The 20,554-nt window shown below is 50.8% G+C and overlaps 1 protein-coding gene across 2 annotated transcripts in view; it reads left to right on the top strand.

The window, feature by feature from the left end:
• Positions 1–15,911, top strand: part of LOC119383556 (uncharacterized) — an 81,780-nt gene extending 65,869 nt beyond the window's left edge. For both annotated transcript variants that reach the window (XM_037651773.2, XM_037651774.2), the window contains 3 exons: positions 8,287–8,413; positions 10,031–10,136; positions 10,857–15,911. In XM_037651773.2, coding sequence (XP_037507701.1) covers positions 8,287–8,413; positions 10,031–10,136; positions 10,857–12,449 — 1,826 coding nt within the window. In that variant the 3' untranslated portion in view covers positions 12,450–15,911. The remainder of the gene's footprint in view (positions 1–8,286; positions 8,414–10,030; positions 10,137–10,856) is intronic.
• The last annotated feature ends 4,643 nt before the right edge of the window (positions 15,912–20,554 follow it).

Below are 20,554 nucleotides of genomic sequence, written 5' to 3' on the forward strand. Positions count from 1 at the left end.
CCACCCAAATCCTGCTATACGCGCGCGGTGCGCGCCGCCTGTCCCGTGTTTTTTCGCATATTGTCGGCGTCAGATTAATGGTCAGCCAGTGTGGGAATGTTATTTTGAGAACTTCTGCACAGGGGTCGAGACACAGAAGTAGAGGAAGAGAGGACGAACTTCGTCCTGTCTTCTTCTACTCTGCAGTGTCTCGTCCCCAGCGCAGTTTTAAGTTCTCAAAATAATGTCTTGCCAACAAGCCACCCAACGCACGCTCCTCGAGTGCGGAAATGGTTGGTAGTAGGTGTCAGCGATTATGCCGCTCCGACACATCTAATTATAAGGTGAGGTATAGGTCACTGAAATAACGCTGCCGCTCTTCTCGAAATCGGAGTAAATGTCCCGGGTCGCCACTCAACCCAGTCGGCCGATGGTCAAACGTCCCAACTTCTGCATTTCTGTTTCGTTTGGATAACGATAATGGAAAGCAGATTTGACATTTATTGATGGCTGACGGCTCGCTTACAGATTGTTTCCCTTTTGTCGTTTATATACGTCGTCATAAGTATAAAGGCGGTCCAGTTTTCTTCTCGATAACGCTGTGCAGCCGTATTAGCCAGGCAACTACTGCGCCTCTTGTGATGCGACGCGGTATTTCAAAAACCACGACGTTGTCCGCCTCGGTGATACTGTGGTTAATGTGCTTGGCTGTTGACCCGAAAGCCGCGAGTTCAGTGCCGGCCGCGGCTGCCGCATTTCGATGGGGGTGAAATGCTAGAGGCCCGTGTACTTTGCGATATCAGTGCACGCTAAGTCCACGCACAAAAAAAATACAGAAAGAAAAGACGCGCTTCATTCCACAAATACTGACTGACCGCTCCTGGACCTAACAGGCTCAGTATTGCATGCAGTAGTCATCGCTCACCCAACTTCTGCTTTACATTCAAGCAAGTTGGCGATCATATACTGGAGTATCTGCTACCTGCTTATCGCCTGCGGCGGTGTTTCTACCGTCTACGACTCCGGTGGCCTGGTTATCCCAAAATTCATTATTAGGGGACACACAGGTTGTACCTGCAGCGAAGCGGTATTCGCTCCGAAGCCAGCCCATGGAGTGTGTATAGAGTAAAGGTGCGGGCGGCTGTATGGTTGCGCGCGGTCGGCGGTGGTGTAGGATCGTGCCTCCGGGTTTGTGTCGCTGTTCGTGCGTGTTGTTTGTGCTTGCGCCGGTGTGTAGTAGTGGTGTATAGACAAGGCGCGGCCCCGGCGGCGAGCAGCGGATGTTTGGCGCTCGCAGCCCCCTTGCCCAGGCTGCTGGCCTAATCTCTTGACTACATTAGGCCTTCCCATGTTTTATTTAAGTCCGGATTAGACGGGCGCTGAGAAGCTAAAGGGGATATAGACGAGCGCTATTGGGAAATACGGCCATGCTAAGAGGATTAGGAACCTCTTCAGTGCCGCGAGCGCCGCCGCGTGGCGCTCTTCTTTCTTTCTTTCAGTGGTCGTTTTTTTGTTTTTATTTATCTCGATATCCTTTGTTTTCGACCTCGCTGGCGCCTGCCTGGATAACACCCTCCCCCCTTTTCCTCTCTCTCTTGGCTTGTCTTACTGCTGCTATGCCGTGACGCATTTTCTTTCTGTTATGTCTTGTTTTTCGCGCACCTATGCCGTTTCCCTGGGGCTCTATAACTTTCCATATCTTAACGTCGCGCTTTCCACATAACTGTTTCTCCTCCAGGCGCTCGCGTTCAATTTACGTGGCTGCCCGGCTGTCTCTCTCTCTAGGCGCGGATTATTGTTTGCGGAAGAACTTTTCCCTGCAGTTTTTTGTCTCTTTTATAGTCACTCCTGTACGAGCGCTTCGTGTCTTTCGCGACGAGCTAGATGCCGCAGCGGATTGGCGTGGTTTTCGATGCGTTTGCGTATGGCTCCCGCTGCAGTCTGAAGTCACGGAGGAGCGTTGACGCGGACATGGTTTGCGCGATGCAAACGTCAGCAGGGTGAGGGGGAGGGGGTGTGAGCGGTGGTGGCTGTAGAGTGTTACATACCGTAGAAGTCGGGAAGACGACGTCGTTGGTAGCTGCAACGAGTTCGTCGCGGTGGCTCAGTGTGCCGTCACAGAGTTGTGCTTACAAAGCAAAGTCCGGTCCGGATCCCGTGAGCTGCTTCTCCGTAATGTTCTTTGTCAGTGTGTCCAAAGCAAGACAAATGAGGTTGCGGGATCGCATTGCTTGAAGAAGCGCCAGCCACGCACGTTGCCACTGAGCCTCGATGCTATCGAGTTCACTCGGATTTGATCGCGCGTTCGCCGTCAAGGCGGTCAAAACGCAAGACTATAGGCCCGCATTCGTGCCGTATTTTGGTATTTGTTTTTCCTGTATAACCCGCGCGAAAACGTGGAAAACTTGTAGTTGAAGTCGGGGTGTAGGTTAGTGTACGCGAATTTCGCTGTGCAAGGTGGTTTCGCGGCAATGCAGAGAAGCTGGCACTGACAGCGACGGCTGGAAGCTTACAGTACGTGAGCGCAGGAGAGTGACAGTGGTGACTGAGCCCGTGTGAATATAAAATTTCACACATTTCTCTTGGAAACTACTCGGTCGTTGGCGTCCATACTGTTTTGACACGCTTACCGTCAACTATCCAGCCATGTGATGTCGTTCTATTGTGTTACATAGGCTTCTTAATTTTTTTGGAAGAAATCGTCGAAATGGGCTCATAATCGCTATATTACTTAACCACAAAGCATATCGTGAGACTAAGTAGCGCACTACGATGGGAGGGAATAAGAAAGTCCCATTCCGTTTCTCGCAATCAGCAGAGATTTAAGGTGCTCCATTCAGTATTGTATTTTTGAGGGTCTTTTTCAACAACCTAGGTTTCGCGCGCTACGGCAACACTCAAATTACTGCTAAGGGCGCAATTTTTTATTGTTATTATTATTATTTTTAGCAGAAGTACTGTAGGAGGGCAAATAATGCACCAAAATGATTGCCCGCAGCTTCTTCAAACAGTATCTGAGTGGGTCGAGCGCAATGTCTGGGATGTTTGGCATGGAATGACCCTATTCTATTTATGTTTCGGAAAGTGGTTTAATTTCGGCTATCACAGCAGTATACTAGAAGTAAATTTACAGCGCAAACGCAAAGACGCACCACAAAGAAAGAAACGACACACACAGTATAGCAGTATAACATGGTGTGATAAAAGTCGGCGTTACGGTTTTACTCTAGAAGGTCTTAGTCGGAGTCAAGGTTTTACGCCAAGGTTAACTGCATGCGACGTCGAAGAGAAAACGTTAATATGCTCACCTTGTCCAGTCTTTGCGGTAGTGTATGCGAACAACCTCGGAAAAATTGTTGCGGTGTACTGACGGGCTATACACATTTCACGGAATGCCTGCAAATCCGACGATTTCGCAGTTTTTGCGATCCGTATATGTGTACTTGAGGCAACCAGCTGCGGTACAGCGTTGCACTGCGACGCACCGGGTCGTGGGTTAGATTCCAAGCCACGGCGGCCGCATCATTTCGATGTTGACGCAATGCACGAAACACACGTGTGCATAGATTTAGGCGCACTTTAAAAAAAACCCAACTAGTCAAAATTCACCCGGACTAACACCATACGGCGTGCCTCGCAATCATATTGTGGCTTTGGCACTCCAGAAGCTAATCGTTCTTCTTTATTGCGGTAGCTATTATATCTACACTCCAGGCGCATTTTTGCCGTGGGCCATCGCTGTGAGGTTCCGTGTAAGGTCCATGGGCGACAACGCCGCCACCCGCGTTGTGCTGTATGTGCGAGTGAAAACGCGCGAGCGCTGCCGACGAACGTGGCTCAAGCAGAGATGAAAGGAGCCCACCGCCTATAGATGTCAGACTCTGCCCAGGCGGCGCTGCGAAAAACACCGCCACCAGCGCCCTCATCGTAGCCCTGGCACTAACTGGGTAGTGCAAAGAGAACCGCCCGCAAGCGAATGTGCATAGGCCGCAATATAACCCTCCTCTTTCGTTGGTGTCGAGGCGCGGTTTCCTGAAAATCAAGGACCTGGAAAGCTTCTTCCGCCAATCCACGCTTCAGAAACAAAGGAAGCTGATCAAAGCGAACTGCGAGTACAATGCAAAATAAGTTTTATTTATTCCCGCGCGCTGCAACTCGCAAGTACAAACGAGCATCACACGACACCGAGTTCGAGGCAAGCCCTCCGACATCCGTTCTCTAGAGCGTAAATGCGTTAAAATCGGGTATATACGTATGCCACAGCGATAAAGTACCTACATACACGATCAATTTACTTAGCTATGCATCTTACGATCAGTGGTACAAAACTCGGTTCATCAGGGGCGAATGGCTCTGGCGATTTTCGCCTTTTCAGTTGCATTCCCCCTTAATTCATCTCTCGCTTCCTGTGCATTGGAGTGTTTTATTACGCATCCTCAAATGGTCTCTTGATGGTCATCTTCCGTTTGTATGTACTGCAAATGGAGATACGTGCGTGTCCACTTTCGCGGGGTACAACCAAAGGCAAAACCGTGGCCTCCGAGATAGCTACGGCAACCGCGGAGGACACGGGCGAAACAAACCTGAAGGGGGTCACGATGAACATTCTGCGATTTACTTGTATGACGCACGTGGTGTCAGCTAGTTAGAACCAGAACTCTGAGCCTTCAAAACGTACATACGTCCGCGATGCTGTGTTGTGACGACCAACTCGTCGCGGTGTGCGTATCACGCGTCTCCAGTCTGCCTCTAGCTGCTCACTTCGTGTTACACGACAAGCACCGCGGTGAGAGCCTCTGCTGAGCTTCATAGTCAAGGTTACCACGGTTTTGCATCAGGGCTACGCAAAACAGCACAGCCACACATTCATGCCACCGGCTGTGGAGAACGCGGGTACTTCGCTTACCCAACACGCTCGCAACATCCCATATCCAGCGCTCTCGCCTTTCTCCTTCGTACGACAACTATGGAAATCGGTAAAACTGAACGTTGTTATTCAGTCTTTTACGTCCGTGGCAATTCACAGCGCAACAGTGCGTCTTTTGCGGAGTTTCTTCGTAGCGTGCGGAGGGCTCTCGTCTGCTGCTGTTTTCGCCGTCGTTCACGCGAGTGATCCAGCAAGCACTTCACGACGGCTCGGTGGCGCGTCCGACTAGCGGAGAGCAATTCACAGCTCTCGTTCTGAGTGCTAAATGCGCAAACACACGCGATATTAAGCTCAATCGTTGTTTCGCACTCGCTAGTTGCACCTGGTCCCATAGCAAACTGTGCGAGGGAGTCGGTCTATGCACTACTCAATACTTCTCCGACAGGTGGCGTCACACGTCTTGGAAACTCCAGAGTCTGACGTCTATACGCGTCACGCGAAAGGCGCATGGAGGGGTGCCGGAGGGGTGGCTGCGTGCCTCCAGCAGGAGCTGCGTGCTTTGGGCTGCCGGGCGAGGCCGCACGCTCTCGATCGTGACATGGATCGACAGACGGCTCATACCTTTGTGTATGTGCTGTGTTCTCGTCGCTCAGTTTGCGTCGAAGCGATATACAGCGCGAAGATCACTTTCATCGCTGCAGCGGCCGCGTTTACTTAAGCCAGCGTTTTGTTGAACCGAGGCGGATAGTAACTGAGTTAACTGCTAACCTTACTTCGTATAACACTCCACTTTGTTGTTGTGCGTTCATTGCTTCGCCCATTGGGCGAAACCGGGACATTTTTTTTTTTGGGGGGGGGGGGGGGAGGCTACGTTAACACCCCCCACTCCGTTATAGGGAACCCTGCGCACGCCTACGGTGGTGGTGACGTTTGCCGCAACCGCGCGGGTTAAGGAAATATAAAAAAAACAAAAAAAAAACTGCGAAACGCGACGCCTTAGTGGTTAGGCTTTCCCTCCACGAGAAAGCGCGGCGAAAGATCCGTTCGATATAAATAAAAAGACAAAATGAAACATCGATGGGACGTGGCGTGGCAAAAAAATAACTGAAACACGAGGAGGGGATCTACAGCGATCGAGCCGAGAAGCCGCATCGAGAGACGAGGAGCCAGAACCGCGAAGAGGGTCGGTGAGAGGCGGTGTTAAGGCCGCTCGCCTTCTTCCTCTCGTGCTCGTGGTGGCAGCGAAAACGAGCTTGGCCATTGCGTCGTGGTAAAGAAAAAGAAGCCGAAGACGAGGCAAATCGTCGGCGAGGATTAAGAGGCCGAGCGGCAGTGGCGGCGGCGGATCGGTGCTTGTCGAGGCAAGATAATCTCTGCGTATAACGGGGACGTCGTTCGTTCGTCCGTGGGCGACATCGTCATCCTCGCACCACCGACGACGGGCAGCCGAGAAAAAAACACGAGAATACGAGGAGACGAAGATAAAAAAAAAAAAAGAAAACACGAGAGGATATAGGCGGATAGCGGGGCGAACCCGATTACATCTGTTCCTAAATTTCAAAACGCCGCTCATGCATAACAAATGAGAAGAAAGAAAAACAGCGGCAGAAGCCGCCGCCGCCGCCGCCGCCGCAAAGTCTCACACGGTGGGCCGAGCATTCGCTTTCACTCCTCCATCTCCTCCCGTTATCCCGAGGTTCGCTTTTTTTTTTTTTCTCCGCATATCCAGCCTATACATACACACACATATATGTGCACTACACACACGCGCGCAAACACGATGAAACGCGCCTTTCGCTCTCTCGCTATCCCGAATAAGAGGAGAAAAAGGAGGAAGGAGCGAAATCCGGCTTTCCCTAACTAACGCGACCCCCGAGCTCCGCCGCGAAGCAAGAATCATCCCGTGGAGGCGGATAAAATACAGGGGAGCGAACTAAAAAGCAGGCTAAAGCGTAGCTAACGGGAGGAAAGAGCACCGCACGCAAACGAGTTCTTCACCCGGCCAAGAGGCGCAGCGGCAGCGCCAAAATCCGCGAATAATAACGGGCTCCTCGCGCACGGCGCGGCTTCGGGTGGCAAAGCCGATACTTACGAATGCGCGGATAAGCAGCACAGCACCGCCGAGCGAATCAGCAGAGAAGAAGAAGAAGAGTCCGCGCATATGCGAACGGATGAGGAGAGGCGGTGGTCGACGACGACGAGGAATTACGCGCGCTAGCTAGCCTCGGAATATGCGAAAGCTATCCTACGCCTTCGCAACGCACGCACGCACTGCCATCCACGGTGGTGGGCTCCTCCTTTCCAAACCCCCTTGCCGATTCTACCGAAAAGAAAAGGCAGCTATAATAGCGCGCGTGTTCTGTATACGCGTATTATAAGCGCCGCGTGCTGCTGCAGGCTACCAGCCCGAGCGCGAAAAGGTCGCGAGTGCGCGCTTTTCGTCGCGACGGAAAAGCAAAGGTTACGTTTCTTTCCCTGTCTTTACTTTGGCGGTTATGCCGAAGGTCTCTGCTCAGCGGTTATATCCAGTACTAGAACTAGCCCGCTCCGTGCGCGTTTTCTTTTGTAGTGTTTCTGTCCTTTCTCTCTCTCTCTCTCACACACACACACACACACGCACGCACGCACATTCCTACTCTGTTTGTACCGCAGTGTTGTCGTTCGACGTCGTTATTTCCAAAGCTCAGCCGCCGATGCGGAGCGGGCGCGTGTGCGTGGTCTTAAGATAATGCGGCCGCCCGGGGCGCACTGCGGTGCGTAAGAGCGCGTTCAGTCAGGCATCGGAGAAAGCGAGATGAGCTGGCTGTACGCGTGTATACGAGTGGAGAAAAACGGGACTCGAAATTCAGATATGCGTGAGCGCAATTCGAGCACGTATACGCGCCTGTATTTATGCCGTCGCGTGCGAGATGCGACGGAGAGTCGGACTCAAACCCCCTTCCCCTCCGTTTTTTTTTTTTGCTTGTTTCTAAGCTTTATTTGCGGGTAAGATTCTGAGGCTTTGCGTTGGGGCGAAGCTTATGCGTAACGGCTTACGTCAAGCCTTCGGCGTGCGCACAGGCGTAGCCTGTGCCATCCACCTTCGATCCCGTGCCATCCATTCGGCCATGTCTCCAGAAGCATCTCAGCAGACGTCCCAGCTCTGGTCTCTGTGTTCTGGTCCGCCTCGCCATGAGGACCGTGACGTGGAGGAGTGGCTGTCAACGTACGAGCAAGCGCTCGGGGTCCGTGAATGGAGCCGTTGATCGAGCGACCGGTCGACACTTACGCCAGCGTTCAATAAACGCCTTTACATATTGATTGATTGATTGATTCTGATCGTTAAAAACTCTAGGGCGTCGAAGCTGCGTACTCTTGCCAACTCTGTCGCTGCCCCGTACGCACATTGACGTGCTTGTTTGAATAAAGCATCGGTGCTGATGACACCCGTGTGTGTGCAGGCGTGGTGCAGATAAAGAACTGGAAGCCCCTGGCCTTCGACCAGATCACCGAGCTTCCGGAGGCCACTGTGGGAGACATGCTCAGCGACCTGGTGCAGGTGGCCACGCTCAGGATACGCCTATACAGGTACGTGTTGTCCCTTATGCGCAAGGCATGCGTGTGTATAGTACGTGCATAGCGAGTGAGCTTGGGCGCCTTATTTGTTTGCAGCGACGCCCGCAGGCATTCGCGTAGCGTAGCTCTCTCCCGCGGCGGTATCTGTAGATATTCGTTAAGCTTGCATTGGTTATCGTGGGCGCGCCCATTATGAATGTGACGCCGTCTTTCGTTTTTGCCCGCTCGGTATTACGGAGATTACCGGTTTGTAGTTTCGGCGCAGACCGATGAACAGTAAAGAGCATGCTTCTTTTATAAACCGCGACCTATTAACTAGACGGATACGCGCCTCACTAATTTCCGGACTACAACCTATACATTGAAGGCTCGGCACCCATACGCTGATGACGACGACGATTTGTTGAGCTTAATGGCACAAAGCCAACTGCGGCCACAGAGCCCACGTCAAGGCAGTTTACGTTCGTGGGCTTAGAGGGGTGACCCGCATGTTGATGGTATATCGTGGTCAGGAGGGGTCAGTTCTAGAATATACCGCGACCGTAGTCGTGAACTGGTTATCCCCGGCGCGATAGACAGGTCTTGTTTACAGGTGGAAAAGAAGGGTCGACCTGGGATCTAGTCTGCTATACTATTCACTGAAGACCAGAGAAGAAAAGTATAGAGGTAAACGCCGTGCTAACTTGACGCGCGTAGCCATCGGTTTTATCTCAACGGTCTATCAGATAAGGTGCCGGTGTATGTCGATTCGCTACTCTATGTGCCTGTAAGTCAAAGGCATGCTGCTTGTTTGTTGAGTACGACTGCCCGTTCGGACGATATGCTTTGCGTAGAGAAGGCACTCGCGCTTTGTTTCGTGGTATAATCTGTAGTGCATGCGAAAGGAGACCTCGCTGCGCGATTGCACGACCAAATTTGCATACGTACCTCGCGTGTTTGACGAATGTATTGTTTCCGTGTCGTAGATAAGTTTTTTTTTCTTTTAGGTCCTTTCACGGTGCAACTCGAAAGAGGAAAAAAAAAAAATGACAATACGGGATGTTTCCGTCAACGGGTGAAAAATATAGCGAACGTACGAGCCTCTTTTTTTTTTTTATTTCTTCCTTTCTTGCTTGTCATGCCCTTTTCGACGCCCTGTCGCTTGTGGCGAGCTTCTCCAGGGCCCGGAGGAGCCTGCTCTGCCGATCAGGGAGCCGGGAAGGTTGTGGCGGCGTTGCAATTGGCATCCGGCTGCTTTCATTGTTGCTCTCGGGCAAAAATCCGCGCGATTCCCTTACGAAGTGAAGCCTTGTCGTGCCCTTCGTTTCTGATGATGCTGGCCTATCAGGTTCTTAGCGTCATTCCGGCAGATGAACGTTTTTCTTTGTCTCTCGATCAAGCGTTCACTTGTCTCAGGCTCAAGTGCCCCCGCTGTAACCTCCTCGCACATGCGCAGTCTTGTTTTCAGTTTCGTGTGTTCGCTTTGCCCCCCTACTGGCGCTATCTGTCTGTCGTGTGTGAGAACTAGAGGGAGCATGAGAGAGAGAGAGAGCGAGCGAGCGAGAAGGGAGCGAGTACGCGCAGGACTGTCGGGGGTTCGAACCCCCCGCCCGGCGACCACCCAGTGCGGTGTTGTGTTGGTCGTTGCAGCCGGCCCAAGCCCAACGTGGTGAACGACGTGAAGGAGAAGCTCCTTCAGGTGCTGCTGGCTCAGTCGCACTCGCTGCTGCTGAGTTCTGGCTGCCCCATCGATCAGGTACGTATATGCGCACATATGTCCTGTAATATATGCGCCTTACGCCTTGCACTTCCATCTTGAATGACCTGCTTGCACGAACCTCCCCCTGTAATGCTACCCTAGCTGTTAGTGCCGCATGTCCTGCTGCGATTTGTTGCCAGATGACTGCTCGAAGGGCGCCCTGTGCTTTGCCGTTTACAAGAAAAGACGAAAGCCATGGAACTGTCAGCGTCAATGGCCAGGTCGGCTCGTAGCAACGCTTTTAACGACCTCGTGCTGGCCTTATATATATATATATATATATATATATATATATATATATATATATATATATATATATATATATATATATATATATATATATAATATAGTCTTCTTCCTCATGGGCTTCGCTTGCTGTTTTAACCAAAAAATATGCATCTTTATGATACAATCGTCTGCTAAACCATGTTTTTTTTTTTTTTTTCGAATAATGTCCGTTCACACTAGTTCCTTCTGTTTTCGCGGTTGCCGTCCGTACGCAGTGGCGTAAACCGAAGGCCTCGCGCGTGAGTGGAAGTTTGGCCACAGAAACCGAAGTGTGCGTGTGATTGCACCAGTGTCCGTGAATAAAACTTCGTGTATACATTGCGCTTATACATGGCGCTCGCTTGTTTTGAATGTCATTTTCTTTTGTTGCCCTCCCCTCCCCGCCGTCCCTGGCATGCCACACGATGCCCCTCCCCCTCCTCGGCACAGACTACGCTGGCGGCTCTCAGCAAGGGGAAGGCCGAGTGGGAAATCTCCGAGGACACGCGCAAGAAGTTCGACCAGTGGTACCTGCACCAGGTGTTCCAGCACTGTCGCCAGGTGGCACTTCTGCAGCACCAGCTCCAGCAGCAGCACCTGCAGCAGCAGCAGCAGAAGCACGTCTCCGCGGCCGTGCCGCCGCCTCCCCGGCTTCTGCAGCTGAGCCTGTCTCAGCCGCCTCTGCAAACGCCGCAGCCCCCGCCGTCTTCTTCCTCTTCTTCGTCCATCGCTGCGCAACCCGTTAGCCTAATCACCACGCCGCCGCCTGCCGGAGCACTGCCAGGGATACAGCAGTCGCAGCAACCGCAGCAGACCCAGCACCCGGTGTGCCTACAGCAATCCCTGACCTCCGGTGGTGGCGGTAGCTGTTCCTCGTCGCGGACGCGCATCCGCACATCCTTCGACCCGGAGCTCGAGTTGCCCAAGCTGCACCGTTGGTTCGCGGAGAACCAGCACCCGTCGAGGCTCACCATCCAGCAGTACGTGCGCGAGCTTAACTCGCTGGACTCGCGGCGCGGACGCAAGCCCCTCGACGTGAACAACGTTGTGTACTGGTTCAAGAACGCGCGGGCGGCGCACAAGCGGGCCGAGCTCAAGCTCTTCTCCGGCGTCTCTTCCGGCTCGCTGGGCGGCGCCCTGGGCGACGGCGGCCCGGCGTCTTCGGCGCTGAGCAACGGCTTCCTGCCTCCGCTGCGAAGCCCCGCCTGGGACTGCGGAATGGACTCGACGCAGGACTCGGACGACGGTTTCCGCCAGCACAGGAACAGCAATGGATTCTCCTCGTCCGCCGCCGCGGCGCTCGGCGGAGCCGCCGGAGCGGCGGCTGCCGCCATGATGATGCAGGAGGACTCGTTCGAAGACGATGACGACTCGCCGCCACCGAGCCCCGAGGCGACGCTGGACCTCTCGGTGCGCGGCCGCAACGGGGACCTGGTAAAGGAGGAGCCCCGGGACTCGCAAGGGAGCAGCGACATGGAAGAGGACGAAGGCGGCGGGGGCGGCGGCATTGCGGGCGGTGGCGGCGACGATACTCCCCAGGACAGCGACGACGACGAAACGCGGTGCCAGAGTGGCGCGACGACAGCGTCCTCGGGGGCGACGTCCGGGTCGTGCGTGGCGGCTCGCGTCGACTCTCCGGGCGGGCTCCGCGACGAGCGGCGCAAGAGAAACCGGACCTTCATCGACCCGGTGACCGAAGTGCCGCGCCTCGAGCGATGGTTCGCGCTCAACACGCACCCGTCGCACGCGCAGATCGTGCGCCACACGGACGAGCTGAACAGTGCGCCGTACCGGAAGCGGTTCCCGCGGCTCGAGCCCCGCAACGTGCAGTTCTGGTTCAAGAACCGCCGGGCCAAGTGCAAGCGGCTCGCCACCGCGCAGCCACAGCGGCCTTCCTCCGCGTCGCCGGGCCCCAAGTCGGCGGCGGGCGGAGGGTCCGGCGGTTGTGGGGGCGATATCGCTGCTTCTTCGGCGAGTGCGGCGAGCTCGCCCCGGGACGTGGGTGTCCGGTCGCCGCCGCCACAGCAGGCGAGCGGCCAGTGACGCCGCAGGTCGCCGGCCGTGCTCGCCGCCGTGCGGGAGGACTCCTAGTCAGACTGCGGCTGGCCCCGCCCCCCACCCCTCTACGCCGCGCGCGCAGTTAACGCTCACCGTGCTTGCTCGCTCTCTCTCTCTCTCGCCAGTTCTGTCTCACCCTCTCTCTCACGCTCGATCGTTAGATAGCCCAGCGGCTACCCGAGGTGTGGTACGGGGTGGTGCTTAGGGCCACTTGCAATCAAGCCTTTTACCCAACGTGACAAGGTCGCGCCGGAAGGTCCTTTTGACCTATGGTCCATTGTATGGCATTACTACGAGGGGTGTATTCACACTAGAGTTGTTGGTCCCCGTGAACCTTTACGCAAAACTTTCAAAGTTCCTTCGTGATGGCTCACGTGAGAACTGTCCACGATTTTAATGTATGGTGTAGTGGCATTTGACTTTAGGCACCTGGGCATGCAAAGTCAGGCACTTTATTTAATCTAATTCGTCACTTGTAGCAGGGCATGCAAAAATCGTCTCAACAAGTATTCTCCGTGAGAGATGACAGTGCCACAAAATCCTAGCTTTGCTGGCCTGTAACTTTTCTTTTCTCTGATTTGTTTGAATCACAGAGATTGAAATAGATGCCTGGAAACTGCTCATGCCAGCATGCCTCTTGCTATGCTTCCACACATCAGCTGTAAATACACCTTTGCTGTTTCCTCATTTGCATTATGTTAGTTTTTATTTACATTTAGTATATACCGGTGGAGTATATGCATACACTGGCTATCCAAGCGTGAGAAGTTTCACTTGTACATTTCTGCCTGAGCCTGCTGCAATTTGCATCCATTATTTAACCGTGAAATCGCCCACTTTTCATTCATCTTTCTTTTTTTTTTTTTTTTTGTAGCTCTCAGTTTTGAACTTCAGAGCGTGGTATAAGAGGGAGAAAAAGGGACTGACACCAAATGAAACCTGATTCTCCAAAAAGTTATAAACATTTATTTTGTAGTAAGACGCTGTTTATTTGTTCATGGCCTTTTTGGCACTACGATTGCGGGGCAGAGGTAGGAAAGAGACGTTTTAAATTTCAGAATACTAGTGATCTTGGCATTAGACACGTCTTTTGATTGTCACCAACACTGATGCCAATTTTACATGGCTAGTGTTGTTTGCAAATGTTAGTAGTGCTAACAGTCACTGACGTGCGGTTCGATTTTCATTTCATGGCGACAAAGTTCTGGCTCAAATAATTAAAAGTACATTTTTGACTTACCTGCCATTCTTGCTTTGCAACATCCTGTGGGACTATTAATACGCATAAAATGCTCATATCTTAAGATGGCATTGTTCAACATAACTAATCATCAGCACATCTGATTTTACCATTGAAAAAAAAAAGAGTATAACATCATTCCACATTACTCAGTAGCATTACGCCGCCGTCTTTGTCATTGTGCATTCAAATTGTATCCTCAACAACTCCATCATGACTCCCTCGTTTTGCCCAGTAATGCTTAAAAGGCACACTTGGATCTTGCGTAGGTTTCATTCGTATGGCAGTCGAGGGGAACTAGAATCAAAAGTATTTCGTCTGTTCAGTGTTTCACCGATCCTCGATTTTTCTTATCGTAAGCAGCAGCAATAAGCCTCATCTCCTCTGCAAGTGTGTGCATTTCGAGACCACTCAGTTGTCCTTTGACGAAAACTCCGTGATGAAATCTATGCAATTCAACGAAGGGCTCTCTGATTTGGTCGTTGGGCCATTCCAAGGAGGTCTAGAGACGTGTTGACATCTCATGCAATAATTCATAATGCTGATATGAACAAACTGTAAACATTTTAAAGGACTGCAGGCTACTATTCCTTCTATCGGGCGGTCAGGCCAGCCAATGTCTAGGAGTGGCCCCTCCCCTCCCACCCCGCTCCTTTTAATGCCGTTTTATGACATGTAGATTTTAACATAAAGATCGGCGAGTTATTATAGCCTTTTGTTGTGGTTTTTAGTACTGACAGCCCACAGTTGCATGACTGCTGCATTCGTTGCAGGTGTGTTTCTGTGGAAATTTGACGGCAAGGACAGATGCCTACTGCATTAGGAATGAGGCTTACGGGGTCATCATCTAATCTGCCTACTGTGGCCAGTATTAGGATCAGATATGAACGGCATGCTGCAAGGACTTTGTGTATACGTATTTGTCTCTCTTGTAGCATTTTAGTCAAGGTCGTAATTTAAAGAAGTGGCTGTCCAGAGGCCACCCAGTTTCTTAGACACGAGGTCCACAACCTTTTCTGATCATGTAACTTCCCACTGTTCGATTTTCTGAGCATGTCTACAGTTCCTTTCCGGGGTGGCTGCGGTACGTGTTGCGGCTCGCAGTCTTCTAGCCTTGCTTTCTTCTGTCAGCGTATAGATTTCGTTGGTCTGCGGCTATGTCTGAGGAAATTGTGCGATGTGCTTGCTTTCAAAGCTGTCAACATCCATCCCGGTGGCTCTCTCACGTTTCTTGTTAAACTGTTTGTTCGAAAGATTTACTTATTCCTGATAGTGCATACTTGCATGTGAGTGTGTTCCGTTGACCGGTTCTCCCAAGTTTATTGGTTTCAATGTTCACTGCTTGTGTCCAGGAGACATGCGAGACTACAAGTTCCTCTCGTCATTGGTTCTAGTATTCCTGGGGTCTTTCTTCCGCAGTATCAACAGGCAGTTCCTTCGACCCGTCTTCACACCTATTTCAGTTTACGGGGCAAAGAACCGCTGCAAACGTGGCCGGATAAGCCGGGCTGGTTGCGCGATCTTGTGTCAGTTTGGTCGATAGCATTAGACACCTTTTTTTTTTCTTGCTGTTTTTGTTGAAGACAAACGAAAAGAAACTGTACATTCGTAATTAGGCTGTGGCCGACACTTTAGGCTGTGGCTGACACTTTTACGGTGGCAGCTGAGCAGCATATAACCCTTAATTACAATATACGTCTGTGCTAGTTGAATTCACTGTCACGAGGGGATGCTACCTGTGTGAAGCCGCTTGCTGCTGCGAACTTCGCTTGACAGATTGGCGCAGAGCAGTTCTGAGAGTTGCGGATGATCGGCAGGCGATAGTTTTACGTTCGGGATGACCCATAAAAGACAAATTTGACAAATGCTTTGAACCCACTAACGGCACCTGGTGTGCTCGAACTTGACCTGTAGCATGCAGCAGCGATCATGTGATATTCAATCGTGATCAGAAATGACTGTGTGCCACTTCAGTGCACTCGATGCCAAAGATACTGCACATCGTTTTTCATCACTCTGCGCAGCTCAGACACTAAGGCTTGGGCGTACCTCTCACATTTGGCTGCGTTAAAAGACACACTCGGCGTCTGGACAAAAGTTACGGGAAGCTACGAAAGAAAACTCACGCGCGTTTTTCAGAAAGAAAGCTTCGCATTTGAAGAAGAATTGGTCCTAGACCAGTGTTTTGACCTTCTGGGGTTCTTTAACGGGCATCTAAATCTAAGTGCACATCTGCGCTTCATATGCGAAAGCATACCATAACTGCGAATTTCGGAGGCGAAGCACTAGCGACCCCAGTGGCCGCGCGATAAAAACGGCTCTGATGGATAACCTTTTTGTTACTGTTATGTTTTGTGCTGAGTCAGCGCTTCAGAAACTTGTAATCTGATTTCTTGTTTTTCCTTGCCTTACTATCGCTTTACACGGAGCCTTTTAGACAGTTGCCACCTGTACTGTGTCTTTCGCGGTGCTTTCGATATTTGAGTGCAATAGTCCGTGTTTGTGTCCTGTTATACGGTTTATGTCCTTCTCAAGTGCAATAACGCTATTCTCATTCCGACAGAGGCAGTGCATGTTTGTGCTTAATATAATCATTGCCGTAATGCTATGAACAAACAGAACGAAAGGGGGGGGGGTTCAAGTCTATAATATATGTATTATCACGACTTTCAGATCAACAGCGATGGTTTTCGAGATTGAAGATAGCAGACCAATGCGGCGGCGTTAATAATGTGGTTGCGCGCATAGAGAAGCATCGTCACATTAACCCCCCCCCCCCCCTTCCTTCGCGATTTTCCTCACGTTTAAGTCTATTAACTTGTCACGAAGGTCGCGGGATCGAATCCCGGCCGCGGCGGCCGCATTTTTGATGGAGGCGAAAATGTTTGAGGTCCGTGCACTTACGTGCATGTTAAGCAACCTCAGGTGGTCGAAATTTTCCGGAGCTCTCCACTACGGCGTCCCTCATGATCATACCGCGATTTTGGGACATCAAGCCCCAACACTTATTATTAAGGTCTATCGAAAAGTTCGAGGTTCCGCGGCACTCTGGAAAAGCCGCTGGGGTTCTCCAAGGCCAGAAAGTTTGAGAACCCCCTGCTCTGTTTAGTTGCGCGCGCAGGTGGCACTGACGCGACGACTCTTTAGAAGGAAATCGCAGCGAAGAATTGCGTAACTCACGTACTTGTTTCTGTAAAGTATCGTCTCAGCATCACACAAGAAATCTTGCAAAACTGTATTTTTTTTCCCTAGACCTGACATCTCCTGTTGTCACCTTCAACAGGAAGTGTCGCTGAAGCGAACGTCTCGACAAGTGGCACTGTCTTCTTCAAGGCAGCAGCTCCTTCAGTTGCTGCCTTGAATAAGACGAGACTACTTGTCGAAACATTGGCTCAAGCGACACCCCATGTTCAAGGGTCATGGGTTTTATCTCTTCTTCTGAACTGCATCCTGTTCACCAGAGTCGATGGTCGTTTCAGCGATGTTTTCGTTCGTTATTCACCAGGAATTTTTAAGTTTGCGTATATATATATATATATATATATATATATATATATATATATATATATATATATATATATATATATGCAAGCGAAGAGATTTCACCTATAAGAGCCTGAGGGCAACACTTGCATGTACTCTGAAAGCAAGAAGGTGAAAAACGCAACTTTTTGCAACGGGTCGTCATGTTGGTGCTACACCGATTCAAAAATTTCTTGTCATATTGCAATGTCTCAAAAAAAAAAAAAAAAACACTCTAGACCGGCGTTTTTTTATTGCTATGGCGACACAGCGGTCTAGAGCAAATGAATTTCAGGTTTACTCAAAAGTTGGCGGTAAGAATAACGTAAAAATGCTACCATACCCATCGACAGGCACGTTACTACATCCGGGTGGAGTATGATACGTAATCGCCTGTGTTAAATATGGTTGAAGTGAGTGTGCAATATTGTCTATAGAGGGGTTTTCCGGATGCCAGCGTTTGTGTGTCTTGCGGTCATTGGAAGCTTCGTATACAATGTTCGTGTAACTGATCTAGCGAATTATCGTATGCAGCGAAGTGGGAGAAGCCTCCGCCGTTATTAACGCGAGTTCGTGATGGACATTGGATGTAACTGTTCTTTTTCTGTCTGATGTAAATTTGTTGCGTCGTAGTTCGGCTGTATCCCATGTCACACTGGGCTTTTAAGTTACATCGGACGCAGGAGTTGAGGGATAAGAGGTCTGGTTTAATTTTAACAGTTGAGGGGTTTCCTTCAACGTGCATCCGTGACGACCCTCGCGTTAGCAGCGCGGCCGGTGTATTGAACTGCTCGCTCGCTTTATAGAAAATACCCGATTTCATTTACTCGTTTGCGCACGTCTCGTAGTCGGGGGGGGGGGGGGGGGGGCGTAGCCAAGGATAGTTACTATAGTGGATAGTTACCTAAAAAGCAAGCAAATAAAACAACCCTGGTTAATTGCAAGGAGTGACGCAGCGGTCATGAGCCTCTTCTGAAGTTTATATCTATTGACATATAGAATACCTCGACATGAAGCAACGCGCGACAACTCTCTCTTGGTCAGCCCTCGCTTATTGGTCAAGCACGTGGCCCTTCTAAAAATAAAGATACCTACACCACCGCTTGCAGTGAGCTGTGGCTGTGCAGTGACGGAAGATTCGTGGCAAAGCATTCCCTAATGAATCGTGTCAACGCTAACCGCTGGTGGTGCCGGACTCGCACGTCGCAGTTGCTGCGATAAATCCGTACGGTGCAGTATAAATGAGCGAACACGCTCGAACTCGTAGAAGGGAATAGTGCGCGGAGCGTTTAGCGACTGAAGCATCCGAACGTCTGTTCAAACCTAGCTGCCGCGGTGACGCAGTGGGTACGGCCAACACCACCTAGATAAGTGGTGTTGGTACGGCGCTCGGCTGCTGACCCGCAGGTCGCGGGTTCGATCCCGGCCGCAGCGGTGGCATTTAGATTGAGGCTTAAGTGTTAGAGGCCCGTGTACGTAGATTTAGGGGTACATTAAAGAATCCCAGGTGCTCGTATCGTGGTTTTGGCTCGTAAAACTCTATATATATTATTATTAACCTACCGCTAACCGAGCACACTGCAAGGCAGGAGTCGGTCGAGCAGGGTTGCGTCTAGAGCAGACTTTCCAAGGCGGCAAGGGGGAAGGGGCGACAGAGAGCATGCCTTCGCCGAGTTTGCTTGCGAAGGCTGGCTTCGTGACAGAATGCTGCTTGTAATTACCTTCCTCCATAGTATGATCGGTAGACGACGACGACGACGACCCTTCGCTATAGATGGCACGTACCCACATAGCGGATAGGCCAAGAACTGGGTCACTGAGCTTTTTTTTAGCTATTAGTTCACCGTCCTTCGTTATTCTCTGTTCGGACGGCTGTTTGATATAACGAGTTAATCGTTTTCGCCAACTCGTTAAGCTTAAACGCAAAAACTGACGATTACTCCACACCGAAGCAGGGTCGAGGATGCGTTATGCTTGCTTAGGTGTAGAAGGCTTGAATGGCGATCTATTAATGAGGACGTTAGGCTTGGCGGGAGGGAATAACTACTGCCCGCCATTTCAAGGGGTAGAACTTCAGGAATTCAGGAATAGGCCGATTTGTAAACACTAAATAAGTGGGCTAGCATTGGTGGTGGGCAGTAACGATTTTGGGAGGTTCGTTTTCGAGAATATTTGAACCCAAATGCCATCCTCTGCAAGAACTTAGAAAAATTAACCTCACTGGCCTTGTTTTTGGAGTATATGCCTGTGAATCGGGTTGAAATAAGCGAAAGGCCTACGGGTATGGTCCTAATTTTTTTGTTCGCTTTTAGTAACACGCTGTTTAGAGAACGGAAAAGAACGCTGTCTACCCGCCACGGTAGATTGAGCGGCTACGTCGCTGCGCCTCCGATGTGGAGGTCGCGGGGTTCGATCCCCGGTCGCGTTTTGACGGGAGCGAAATCGCAAAAACGCTATAGTGCGCTTAGTTTGTAGTTGCACGTTAAATAATCCCAGGCTCGGGCCTGAGTCAAACCTTACACAAAAAACCCCCTAAATATAATTTGCGATAACTTGATAGTAGACGCGGTTTCTGCAGCCGCCACCGTGGTATACAATGGTTACGGTGCTCGGCTGTAGATCGGCATGTCGCGAGATCGAACACGGCCGCAGCGGTAGCATCTCGATGGAGGCGAAGTGCTAGAGGCCCATGTATACATAGATTTAGGAGCACCTTGAAAAATCCCAGATGGTCGACATTTCCGGAGCCCTCCACTACGGCGTGTGCCTCATAATCACATCGCGGTTTTGGCTCGTAAAACCCCAGATATCATCATTATTATTAAAGCGGCTTCCGCGGTTGGTGCAGTGGGTCAGACAATGTTCGCGCAGTCGAACTGTGTAGCCCGGCTATGGTCAAGATTAAAACACTTTGGTCCTGGGGAAAGCGTAGAAAGAATTCTAAACTGCAATTCTTGAAGAAAAAAAAAATCACTGAAGAAATGTCGCGCGCATTTTTTTTTTTTTTTTCTTAGGGGTGAGGGGCGGGGGGATCTAGTAAGACTACCTGACGTCTTCTCGTTTAGTTGTCTAGTTGGCTTATAGCTGCCGCCGTTATTGTTACTTCAGATGCTAGATTTCGTTTCTTTGATCCCTGTTCGTACTTTTAAGAAAAACCTTCTTTGATCCCTGTTATCTTCGTACTTTAAGAAAAACCAGATTCCTTGCTCCCGGTTACTTTCGTTCTCAAACGAAAAAAAAAAAAAAAGTCACGTCATCGTGACGCAGTCGTCAGCATTCCATGTAGTGTAAATAGAGAAATGACGTTCCTGTTTTTTGAGAAACTTAA

The sequence above is a fragment of the Rhipicephalus sanguineus genome, chromosome 2, assembly GCF_013339695.2.
Source record: "Rhipicephalus sanguineus isolate Rsan-2018 chromosome 2, BIME_Rsan_1.4, whole genome shotgun sequence".
In the NCBI taxonomy this organism is placed as follows: domain Eukaryota; kingdom Metazoa; phylum Arthropoda; class Arachnida; order Ixodida; family Ixodidae; genus Rhipicephalus; species Rhipicephalus sanguineus.